Here is a 12,208-nt window from a genome sequence, read left to right on the forward strand (position 1 = left end):
ACCGGTCTGTATGTGGGATCTGAACCCTCAGCGGGAGCGCCGCCACGCTTCCCAAGCGGCGTACTGTAGCAGTGCGCCACCGGGCCGGCCCGAGGCAGGCAGATTCTATCAGGGCTGAAGGCTGTGGAGGTCTGGGCAAGGAGGCACTGAGGGGCCCTAGCCCAACCTTGCCTGCCTGGCCCTGTTACAGAGCGCGGGAAGACACTTGTGCAGAAGAAGCCCACCATGTATCCCGAATGGAAGTCCACGTTTGACGCCCACATCTATGAGGGCCGCGTCATCCAGATTGTGCTGATGCGGGCAGCCGAGGAGCCAGTGTCCGAGGTGACCGTGGGCGTGTCGGTGCTGGCCGAGCGCTGCAAGAAGAACAACGGCAAGGCCGAATTCTGGGTGAGGCGCACAAGCCACAGTCAGTCATGCGCGCGCATGTGTGTGGGCTGGTGAGGGAGCGCAGCCGTGGGTGCCGGGCCCTGCACGGGCCACAGTGCAGCTCTGTGGCCTACATAGCCTGGGCTCTGCAGTTTACCAGATACCTACCCCCTCTGAGCCTCTGTTCCACATCTGTAAAAGGAGGAGCTACTAAAAGTCCCTCCCTCGAGGTCAGTTGTTTGGATGAAATATGAGCAACTGCGTGTAAAGGGCTTATTGTGGGACTTGATACACAGCAGGTGTTAGAGAACATTGTCTTTGTTATTGCAACTACCTTTTCTCCTTTGATTTTGAAAAGGCAGGATATGCACATAGTGAAACACTTTAAACTCTATGAAAGGGTGTGTCCCTGCCCTGACACCAGGCCATCCCCTTCTCAGAGACCCATTATTCCAGTTCTTTTTGGAATCTTCACAGATATTCTAGGCCTAGGCAGGCACAGGGGACCAACATTATGATCTTTAACTGTGAGGAGGTGGGAGAAGGGGAAGGCTCATGGTCCTACCTACTCACCTGCTGAAACTAGGACTCTGCATGTGCATGAGGCCACGTGGCCACGTGCAGCTGTGTGTTCTGGGTGGCCACAGAATGCCAACACTGGCAGAACCCTTCTAGGGTTACATGTGGGCTCCTGCAGCCAAGATGTCTCCACCATCAAATGTTCTGTGACCACTGGAGGCTCTGGTCAGCCTCAGCGAGAGGAGAAGAGGGGGATGGGAGAGGTTGACACAGGGCTGCATTGCCCCTTGGCAGTCAGGTAGGGACACAGAGGGGCCCCTGGCTGCACTCTTTCTCCACTCCCCCAAGGAAGGATGTCAGTCAGCAGATCTGGGTCCTGGGGGAGGTGAGGGACTAGAGGCTTGGTTCCTTCAGAACTGTCCAGTCTGGGGCCGAGCCCGTGGCACACTCGGGAGAGTGCAGCACTGGGAGCGCAGCAGCGCTCCCGCCGCGGGTTTGGATCCTATATAGGGATGGCCGGTGCGCTCACTGGCTGAGCGCGGTGAGGCCGGTCTCAAAAAAAAAAAGACAAAAAGGCCGGCCCATGGCTCACTCCGGTGAGTGCGGTGCTGATAACACCAAGGCCACGGGTTTGGATCCTATATAGGGACGGCTGGTTTGCTCACTGGCTGAGCGTGATGCTGACAACACCAAGCCAAGGGTTAAGATCCCCTTACCAGTCATCTTTAAAAAAAAAAATAGAACTGTCCAGTCTGGTGAGGAGCCCTGGTATGTTAGGATGAGTGTGTCTGTGGCTCTCTGCATGTGCACACGGGGGTACGGTGCCCCCATTCTAGAATTTTTGCTGAGGGGGCAGCAGGGGGTAGAGGTGGGGAGTTTCCCTTCCCACTCTGTTCCTGGTCCATGTGGCCAGGCCGGGTGTGGGCTGGATCCTTTCACTTCCCCAAATGTAATAATACCCCTGGGTGCAGGGTGGGGGCGGGGCTCAGGGGTGGGGCCCTGCCCACACTGGGTAGACAGGTGTCTGGCTAGGCTTTGGGGGGGCTCCCTTGGCCTCAAGGACCAACCATGGGGGCGGGTCCTGAGTCTAACCTGGCTCAGGCCCGCCCTCACTGACCTTGTTGTCTCCCCCCATCCCCAACAGCTGGACCTTCAGCCCCAGGCCAAGGTGTTAATGTCTGTGCAGTATTTCCTGGAGGACGGGGGTAAGACCTCCCCACCTGGGCTGGGAACAGAGGGCTCACCTGCCAGGATCAGAGGACAGGGCTACCCTGGGAGGGGCAGCACACTTGCAGTCTCTCCTGGACGCTGGGGCTGACTTTACCACTCTGTGGCCTCCAGATTGCAAACAGTCTATGCGTGGTGAGGACGAGGCCAAGTTCCCAACGATGAACCGCCGTGGAGCCATCAAACAGGCCAAAATTCACTACATCAAGAACCATGAGTTTATTGCTACCTTCTTTGGGCAGCCTACCTTCTGTTCTGTGTGCAAGGATTTTGTCTGGTGAGAACTGGCTGTGGCCTCTGGGGGTGGTATGGGGTATGGAGGGCCCTGACCCCAGGACTCACCCTCACTGCCCCTGCCTGGGGATTTGCCTTTCAGGGGTCTCAACAAGCAAGGCTACAAATGCAGGCGTAAGTGTCTCTGCCACCCAGTTTGTATGCACAAGTGTTTGTTCGTGTGTGCCAGCGCCTGTGTGCATTCACAGGAGAGCCTGGGCCCTGGGTTGGGACGGTGTTGGGCCAGCGTGTCTGGACAAGGGCTCTGTGTACTTGAGTGTGCACGCGAGCTTTCCCACATCAGTGTGTGTGTATGTACAGCAGCTGCATTGAGTGCTGAGTCCAGTTTGCTGCAGCTCACAAAAGCCAGTTCTGTGCATCTCTCCCAACTCCGCATTTAGTGACATCAAGTAGGGAGCCTGAAATGGGCCATGGTAGAATAGTTACACGAGAACTAGTCAAGACTTCACATCTAGGCTTTTCTCCCCCAGAGACGTGGTTATGAGACCTTTACTCGCACACCCTTGGCTGCATGTGCCTCTGCATAGAGCTGGGTACCTCTCATTACATAGATGTGAACACACCCTTCTCCATGATGGCACATGCACAAGGTGTTGTGGTGGTCGGGAGCCAGACTGCCTGGGTTAGAATCCCAACTCTACCACTTCCTAGCTGTAGGGCCTTAAGCAAAGTTACTTAACCTCTCAGTGCATCAGTTTCCTCGTCTATAAACTAGGGATAATTGGGTCTTTGTGAAGATCAAATGGGATAAAATATGTAAAGCTGGACTTTAAGGGCCTGGCACATGGTAGGCATTCAGTATGAGAAGTCTGTTGTCATTGTTACACATGCTTTGTATGTATGCACAGGTGTCCTTGTGTGGGGTGAGTCAGTGTGCACATGCAAGGTTGAGTGCTTAGGAGCTGTGTACTGTCCTGGGGCAGAGAAGAGGGAAAGCAGGGCTCTGCTACCCCCAGTTCTCTCACTGCAATGCCCCATGCCCCCTCATTTCTGTGCTCTCCCTGCCCACTAGGACTCTGAGCCTTCCCTAATTTCTGAGACCCTGCAGATTGGCCTATCTTCCCTGCCTTGTCCTCTCCAGGCCCCTCCTGTGAGGGCTGGCAGGAGGAGAGAAAAATCAAGCTCTGGGCCTGAAGGCTGGTGGGGTGAGGTTGTGGGCAGTCAGGGAGAACGGTGGCTTTGTGTAGAGGACTGGCCTGGGCCAGTGGACGCCAGCTCACAGACTCTGCCCCTCCCGCTGCCTTCCCTTTCCCCTCCCCCTCCTCCTCCTGGGCCTGTGCCTCCTCAAGAATGCAACGCTGCCATCCACAAGAAATGCATCGACATGATCATCGGCCGGTGCACGGGCACTGCCGCCAACAGCCGGGACACCATAGTGAGGCTGGGCCCTGCCCTGGGGATCTGGGGGGCTTGGCCAGGTGGGAGGGATTTGGGCTCTCCCCACTTCCCCTGTGGAGCTCACCCTCTCTCCTTATTCTTTGTCTTTCCCTGTCTTGCCTTGGCTCCCTGGGCCTGCAGATTTCCAAGTCCCAAGTGGAGCCCTCTTGGGCATCTCGCCACGCATGGGATAGGGGGAGAGCTAGGGGTTGAGGAAGGGGCTGGAGCTGGCATGCAACCCTTGACCTGTAATACCCTCCCTCCCCCAGTTCCAGAAAGAACGCTTCAACATTGACATGCCACACCGGTTCAAGGTTCACAACTACATGAGCCCCACATTCTGTGACCACTGTGGCAGCCTGCTCTGGGGGCTGGTGAAGCAGGGGTTAAAGTGTGAAGGTGCGTGCCATCCAGGGCTGGGGGGACACTCCCAGGTGGGGCTGCCCACCCAAACCCCATGAGCTCTAGCCCCTCACACTGCCTTCGCCCCTTACCTAGAGGTGGGGCCTTAAGTCAGTGGAATCGTGGGGATTTCACGTGGGCAAGGCCTCTATGGCTCCACCCCTCTGAGCTGTGTCCTCAAGTGTAAAATGGGAGGGTGGAAAGCAGGGCCCCAAGAGTCACTGTGGGGGGCAGGTGGGCAGAAGGGGTTCAGCTCAGGCCTGCCACACACAGCAGGGCTCCTCACAGACCTCCCCCCACCGACTGCTTTACATACAGACAAGAACAGGGGACCCTGGAGGAAAAGTGGCTTCTCTAAGTTGTCCCAGACATTCTTTGAAGGGTTTAGGATTAGTTCTTTTTCTTCTTTAAATCATGAGAGGCTTGAAGTGCTCATGGTGGCTTCAGATTGATTTTTCCTTAAAGAGGGGAAACCCAGCAGACCCCACCAAAGCCCTCCTTTCTCTTGCTCTCGTGCTCTCTCCTCCACCCTCCTGCCCTTTGCTGAGCCCCAAGTCTGACTTCCCTTCATCTCCCTCACTGCAGACTGTGGCATGAATGTGCACCATAAATGCCGGGAGAAGGTGGCCAACCTCTGCGGCATCAACCAGAAGCTCTTGGCCGAGGCCTTGAGCCAAGTCAGCCAGGTGGGCAGGTGCCATGGGGACCCTGGACACAGGGCAGTGGAGCCAGGAGTCAGTCAGGATTCACAGACATTCCTGGGGAACCATGGTGGGGGGTATTTACATGCAGGACCCCATTTCTGGAAGATCCAATTCAAGACTTTAGAGAGACGTGGGCTTGTTCTCATGAGAAATTATTCAAGCAGTTATTCACTTGAGGGTGAACATGGGGGACTGCAGGGTTGGGTGTTGGAACACTTTGAACTAAGACTTTGTGTGTATACGTCTGGGTGTGTACATCTGGGTGTGGGTGTATGTTTGTGTGTGTATGTCTGGTGTGGGTGGGACTCGAGGGATGCCACAAAACTTTAAGGTAAAATTCTAGAATCAATTAGAAATGCAGTTAACACAAATAAAAATCCATTGAGTAAGTGCTTGGGAAGATGGGATTCAATTTATAAAACTTCTGTTTGTAATCAGTGCCTCCCAGACCAGCAAGACTTCCCTGTGCTGCTGGAAGAGAGAGAGAGAGAGAGAGAGAGAGAGAGAGAGAGAGAGAGAGAGAGAGAGAGAGAGAGAGTGTGTGTGTGTGTGTGTGTGTGTGTGTGTCTACGCATGCATTGCCTGGGGGTCCTGGGCTCTATCCCTTCTGTCCCCATTGGTATGGAGTTATGGTTGAGGGTCCTCCCTGTGGGCTGGGAGTTCTGGCAATGGCATAACCGTCTGGCAACCCTACTTTTACCTCTCCTCCTTCCCCAGAGACCCCGGAAGTCAGAGTCGGGGCCTTCAGAGCCTGTTGGAATATACCAGCCTTTCGAGAAGAAGCCAGAAGTCTCTGGGAATGATGCCACAGGTGAAGCTGGTCCCACTTCCCCCATTAGAGCTCCCACACCCCACCCGGGCCCATTTTCCCTCCTGCTGTCCTCCCTCCCGCTGTCGAGTGAGTGAGACCTGGGAGGAGGCACGGCCCATGGGGAGCAAGCCCTTCCTCTCTCAGGCCCCCAGGGGAGGAGGGGAGTCCTGCAGACCAAGACCTGAGTCTGAGGTGCCATCTCTTGAGCAGACAACAGTGGGACCTATGGCAAGATCTGGGAGGGCAGCACCAGGTGCAACATCCAGAACTTCACCTTCCACAAGGTCCTAGGCAAAGGCAGCTTTGGGAAGGTGAGGGGCTTTGCAGCCCTGGGGCAACCCAAGGGACCAGGGCTCAGGAGCCAGGGCCACCTGCTTCCCGCTCCACCCGCTTCTTCCTGGTTGGGTGGCAGAGGCTGGGAGTCTGTGGGTGGGGCTGTGGCCTTTGCCCCGCTTCTGCCCTGCTCAGCCCCTCTACCCTCCTGTCAGGTGCTGCTTGCAGAGCTGAAGGGCAAAGGCCAGTACTTTGCTATCAAGGCCCTCAAGAAGGATGTGGTTCTGATAGACGATGATGTGGAATGCACCATGGTGGAGAAGCGGGTGCTGGCACTCGCGTGGGACAGTCCCTTCCTTACCCACCTCTTCTGCACCTTCCAGACCAAGGTGCCTGGGCCTCCCGCTGTCAGTGCCCATGTACCACAGCCCCCCAAAGGCAGGGTCACATCTGCCCCGACCATGTCCCCATACACACCTCCCAGGGCAGAGTTGTCCCCCTTGGCCCAGGCCTGTCCCCCTGCTTCCCGTTGGGGTGTGGCCCCAGTGGCCCTTAGTGAAGTGGTCTGCTGCCTGTTCCTCTGCCTCTGCTCACCATCTTCCCCCACCCCAGGACCACCTGTTCTTTGTGATGGAGTTCCTCAATGGGGGGGACCTGATGTACCACATCCAGGACAAAGGCCGCTTCGAACTCTACCGTGCCACGTACGTGAGGGCCCTGTGCGGGAAGGGGTATTGGCTCAGAGCCCATTGCCAAACTGCCCTCCACTCCTTCTCCCTCTCCCTGCAGAAGCCAGCCTGGACCAGAGCTGGCGCTGGGGAGATTTGAGGGTAGCGCAGGTGGTGAGTGAGCTGTGGCTGAGGGTACAGTGCAAATGCGCCGGGTCCTGTGCCTCCTTGGGCCCCAGCCAGAGCAGTCTCGTAGATGGTGGTCCTGTACAACACAGGACCCTGGTGTGTGGCCCCAGTCTAGCATTGTAACCCTCCATTTGCACACACACCACAAACTGTGTGTATGTATATATATGTATATCCATGTGAATGCATACACTGTTATGACAGAGAATTGGCTCATATGGAGCTTTCCCTTCATAATTTTCTGCCTGGGTTGCCAGCACCCACTTACCTGACACAAGATGTGCTTGATCAGGCCCAGGTTGTCCATGGAGTTATTTGCAGCATTTCCTGCCCCCGGACTAGGGGTGAGGGAGAAGCAGAGTCTGGCTGGTGGAAATTGCACACATTTTCTCTCTCTCTTGCCCAGGTTTTATGCAGCTGAGATAGTGTGTGGACTGCAGTTTCTTCACAGCAAAGGGATCATTTACAGGTGCAGGGGTTGGGAAAGTTTGGGGCTCTTGGGAGGGAAGGCTTCAACCCCATCATATCCTCTGAAAGGCTCTGGGCAGGGCCCAGCCCAGCTACAGCTCCATCTCTGCTTGGGGTTAGTCTTTAGCTGGGTATTTGCCTAAACATCTCACTCCAATGCTACAATTCCTATGACCCCTCAGCTGAAGCTGCCACAGCTTCAGGAACTGGGAACTCCCTGCCCACTGCGGGGATAGGGCAGCACTGACTGGTACAGTGTCTCTCTTCCTTGAGGCCATTAGTCTTCCTCTGAAGCCCCACCTGAGCAATCTAAGCTTCCACCAGTAGGGTCTGATACCATAAAATCTCATCCAGCAAATGAGAATCCCATCCTACAATGGAATACTATACACCCATCAAAAAGGCTGGGGCCACGCTCTGTGTACTGATGAGGGGTGATGCTGAGATATGTTGTTAAGCGGAAAACCAGTCATGGGATACTGTGTATCTAAATTAGCACTGAGAGGAAAAGGTAGGGCGATGTGCACTTTGCAATATGCTTGTGCATGCCAAGAATCGCTCTAGGGGAGGCTGGCAATTGAGCTTAGTGGAAGGTGGACTTTGCATTGTTTGCCTGGTTCTAGTACTTGTTCCCATGTGCGTGAATTGTCTTCTCAAACGACTCATTATAGTCAAGCAGACGTGGTCCCTGCCCTTGAGGAGTCAGACAAACCTGAGCCTGGGGGCCACTTCTGCTGCTGACCAACTAGGTGACCCTGGGCGAGTGATATCACCCCTCTGAGCCTCATTTTAGGCTTCAGAGTTAGATGGTGTGTCCAGCACTTGGCACACAGTAGGTGGCTTGCAGGAAGCAGCTGTTTTTTGCACCTCTTTCCCCTTCTGCTTCCCTTGCTATTCTTCATTCCCTTGTGCCTTTGGGGAGAGTCCTGAACTTTTAGGGCTGAAACTGGGGACATGGGGACAGGGTTGGGGAAGAGAAGAATTGGCCCCTGATGACTCTCTTTCCTGTCCCCTCTCCTCAGGGATCTCAAACTGGACAATGTGATGCTGGACCGGGATGGCCACATTAAGATTGCTGACTTCGGGATGTGCAAAGAGAACATCTTTGGGGAGAACCGGGCCAGCACCTTCTGCGGCACCCCTGACTATATCGCCCCCGAGGTGAGTGGATTCCCTCCCAGCCGCCAGCCCAGTCAGACACCTGCCTCAACAGGGCAGGGCCAGGAAAGCTTCCCAAGGGCAGCAGTGTCCAAGCCAAAGCCTGGAGGATGGCAAGGCCTGGCTGGGGCTCACGCTTAGGGGTTTCCTGCTGCTCCAGAGCCCCGGCTTCTGCTGACCCCCACTCCCGCCCCAGATCCTGCAGGGCCTGAAGTATGTGTCCAAGCCAAAGCCTGGAGGATGGCAAGGCCTGGCTGGGGCTCACGCTTAGGGGTTTCCCGCTGCTCCAGAGCCCCGGCTTCTGCTGACCCCCACTCCCGCCCCAGATCCTGCAGGGCCTGAAGTACTCATTCTCCGTGGACTGGTGGTCCTTTGGGGTCCTCCTCTACGAGATGCTCATTGGTCAGTCCCCTTTCCATGGTGATGATGAGGATGAACTCTTCGAGTCCATCCGTTTGGACACGCCACATTATCCCCGCTGGATCACAAAGGAGTCCAAGGACATCCTGGAGAAGGTGGAGGCCTTGGGCTGGGCTGGGCTGGGCTGGGCTGGGCTGGGGCAGGGGCCGGCAGACATTGGGCTGCGGGAATGCAGCAGCTTACTGTCTCACTGATGCTCAAGTTCTAACATACTGAGAGTATTGCTCTCTCTCCATGTTTCTAGGAGTTTCTGAGTACCATGCACAGAATCAGCCTGGCATAGTGGCTAAGGGCTGAGTCAAGTGACAGACCTGAGGCCAAATGCTGGCTCTGCCTGTGACAAGCTAGTGACCTTGGGTGGGTCACTTAATCTCTCTTTGAGTCTGTTTTTTTATCTGCAAAGTGGGGTTATGAGAGAACTGGCCTCACAGAGTTGTTGGGAAGAAAATATAAATGCGTGATGCTAGTTCTGTGCCAGGAGATAGTAAGTTCTCAATATGTGGGTGCTACTTTTACTCACAGATTCCACCAACACAGTCCCGAATACCCCAGTCCAGGGCCTGTGTTTCTGGGGGACCTGGGAGCACAGCAGGCCAGAGAGGCCCAGAGTACCCCGGGTGGTGCCTCTGGGCTGGGCCAGGCCCACCTTGGCACCCCTAGGCCTGCTGGGATTTGCTGAAGCTCCAGTTTCCTATGGCCCTGGGTGCTAATCAGGGCCCCTGCTGGGTTGCAGCTATTTGAAAGGGACCCAACCAAGAGGCTGGGAGTGACAGGAAACATCAAAATCCACCCCTTCTTCAAGACCATCAACTGGATTATGCTGGAGAAGCGGAGGGTGGAGCCGCCCTTCAGGCCTAAAGTGGTATGTGATCCCTACCCCCGTGCCGCCTTCCGGGGTGGGCTCCTCCTCCTTTGTCCTGCCTCTCTCCTGCATCATTTACACACTTTCCATCTCTCCCCTCTTCCAGCAAACCTGTATCCCTAATCTCCCATGGTACATTCAGTCTCAGCTTCTGCCCTTGTATTCATGTCCTCTCTCTCCTTACTCAGTCATTCAACAAACATCAGGAACTGTGATCCAGCCACCTTTTAACATACATTCTCCAGCACCCACCGTGTGCAGGGGACTGTGCTTTGGGAATCAGAGTTAAGGTCTCACACCCTCTCTCCATCCGCCAATCCATCCAACCATCCATCCAACCATCCATCCATCCAATCCATTTTCCAGTAAGTTTTGGAAGTGCTGAGTCCGTGTGGGGTGCAGAGCACTGCACTGGGCTGCACAGCAAAGCGGGAGATGAAGTCCCAAAGCTGCAGGAGTCCCCGGCTAGTCAGGGAGATAAGAAACTTACACACTGATGATAATTTGTGAAATAAGACAACAATATGAGAGATGTCACTGGTCACACGTGGTCAGTTGCTTTGGGACGGTCTGTTTGCAGGAGCCCAGGAAGCAGACGATGGGTGGGTCTGAGTAGTCCCCTTGGAGGAAGTGGGCGTGGAGCAGGGCCAGGAAGACAGGCAGCAGAGGGTGGCTGGCAGGCATTCACAGGGGAGGAGGGGATGGTTTGTACAAAGGCCCAGAATCTATAGAGGCCACTGAGGAACCAGTGTGAGAGCAGAGGCAGGTTGGGGCCGTTAAGAGATTGGGACTTTGGGCCCTCTGTGATCACAGTTCTTCCCTCCCACTCCCTCTCTCTCCTTTTCTTCCCCTGCTCTGTCAGCACACACTGTTCTCACTGGGCAGTCTGTGTGACGTGTGCCCCACATTTGGGCTTTGAGGCCACAGAGCACTTCCCCTACACCAGGAACCTCAAACTCAGAGGTGCAGTGTGCCGGGCATGTAACTAACAGGCAAGGCCAACTGCAAGAAAGTCACCCAGGCTGCTAGCAGCCTTGTCACTTGTCTTTATCTACACTGAGAAACACGAGGCAGGTGTGTGACCAGCTGCCCCTATTGGTGGGGGGTGGGGGGTCCCTGCTGGCTGTCCAAGGGGGCTCTCAGCACCAAGACTGGACATGCTAGGAAGTGACCCCAGGGTTGCTCTAATCTGCCGGTGTTCAAAAGAAACCCGAAAGTTGGGTTTTTATGTCACATTCCCCAATTTTAAAATATTGGCTCAAATTCCATTAAAACCCAGTGCAAGCGAGAGAGAAATTGGTTAAGGGTCACAAAGAATGATTACGTTTTGTAATGATGAGTATACTAATCATCCTGATTTGATCACCACATATTGTACACAGGTATTGATATTTAATTCTGTATCCTACAAATAGGTATCATCAATTATGTTTCAGTTAAAAAAAAAAATCTCAGTACAAGCCAAAATAATCAAAGCTGCCAGCTCAGTTTGGTCTGAGGGCCACCAGCTTGAGACCTCTCTCTATTACCATCTCATCATATCCTCGGAGCAGGGAATCAGCAAACTTTCCCCATCAACAGCCCGAAAGTAAATATTCTGGGCCTTGTAGGCCAGAGGGTCTCAAAGCACCATAGACTGTATGGTCAACAAGTGGGCATGACTGGGCACTAATAAAAACTTTATTTATGGACAATGAAATTTGAATTTCACTTCATTTTCGCATGTCATGAAATGTTACTGTTCTTTTGATTTTTTCCAACCATTTAAAAATGTAAAAGCCATTCTTAGGGTGTGGGCCCCACAAAAACAGGCGGCGGGTGAGATGTGGCCTGTAGACAGTAGGTTGCTGCCCCCTGCTCAGGAGGATGCCCACCCTTCCTTACCCAGGCCCAGAGCTCCCTGCTTGCTCTCCTCGTCTTCTTGGGGAAACAGCACCCGCCTTCCAGTGGGGCTCCTCTTGGGCCATGGGGGGTGCTCCCCTTCCTGTTCTGAGTAAGGACAGCTCTGGCCTGACCCCGCCTGGCAGGGATTCTGGTCTTGGAGGTAGGGCCAAGGGTTTAGAAGGCAGCCCTGGGAAACTGGGGGCTTTTTCAGGGCTGCTCCTCAGGTCCTGCTCACCCACCCCTGCCCTCTCCTCGCAGAAGTCCCCTGGAGACTACAACAACTTCGACCAGGAGTTCCTGAATGAGAAGCCACACCTCTCCTACAGCGACAAGAACCTCATTGACTCTATGGACCAGACGGCATTTGCCGGCTTCTCATTTGTGAACCCCAAATTCCAGCATCTCCTGGAAGACTGAGGCTCCTAGACATGGCCCACCCTAGGTGGAGCAGGCTGGGCCCCCACCCTTCATCCGCACCTGCCCGCCACCCACAATGAGCAACAGTGTGACTGTCGTGATTTCTGCTGCTGTCCCCCCTTGCCCCCAGGGGGGCCTTGGCTCGGGGGGGGGGGGCCTTGGCTCG

At 54.9% G+C, this 12,208-nt stretch overlaps 1 protein-coding gene across 1 annotated transcript in view; it reads left to right on the forward strand.

The window, feature by feature from the left end:
* The window catches only part of PRKCD (protein kinase C, delta), a 28,174-nt gene extending 15,987 nt beyond the window's left edge, over positions 1–12,187 (forward strand). The window contains exons 3-18 of the mRNA XM_008582529.1: positions 191–390; positions 2,033–2,093; positions 2,230–2,392; positions 2,492–2,523; positions 3,699–3,784; positions 4,056–4,185; positions 4,774–4,874; positions 5,610–5,703; positions 5,914–6,014; positions 6,192–6,365; positions 6,589–6,680; positions 7,240–7,302; positions 8,324–8,462; positions 8,786–8,974; positions 9,613–9,741; positions 11,884–12,187. Coding sequence (XP_008580751.1) covers positions 191–390; positions 2,033–2,093; positions 2,230–2,392; positions 2,492–2,523; positions 3,699–3,784; positions 4,056–4,185; positions 4,774–4,874; positions 5,610–5,703; positions 5,914–6,014; positions 6,192–6,365; positions 6,589–6,680; positions 7,240–7,302; positions 8,324–8,462; positions 8,786–8,974; positions 9,613–9,741; positions 11,884–12,042 — 1,913 coding nt within the window. The 3' untranslated portion in view covers positions 12,043–12,187. The remainder of the gene's footprint in view (positions 1–190; positions 391–2,032; positions 2,094–2,229; positions 2,393–2,491; positions 2,524–3,698; positions 3,785–4,055; positions 4,186–4,773; positions 4,875–5,609; positions 5,704–5,913; positions 6,015–6,191; positions 6,366–6,588; positions 6,681–7,239; positions 7,303–8,323; positions 8,463–8,785; positions 8,975–9,612; positions 9,742–11,883) is intronic.
* The last annotated feature ends 21 nt before the right edge of the window (positions 12,188–12,208 follow it).

This window comes from Galeopterus variegatus, unplaced genomic scaffold, assembly GCF_000696425.1.
Source record: "Galeopterus variegatus unplaced genomic scaffold, G_variegatus-3.0.2 Scaffold2664, whole genome shotgun sequence".
Lineage (NCBI taxonomy): Eukaryota > Metazoa > Chordata > Mammalia > Dermoptera > Cynocephalidae > Galeopterus > Galeopterus variegatus.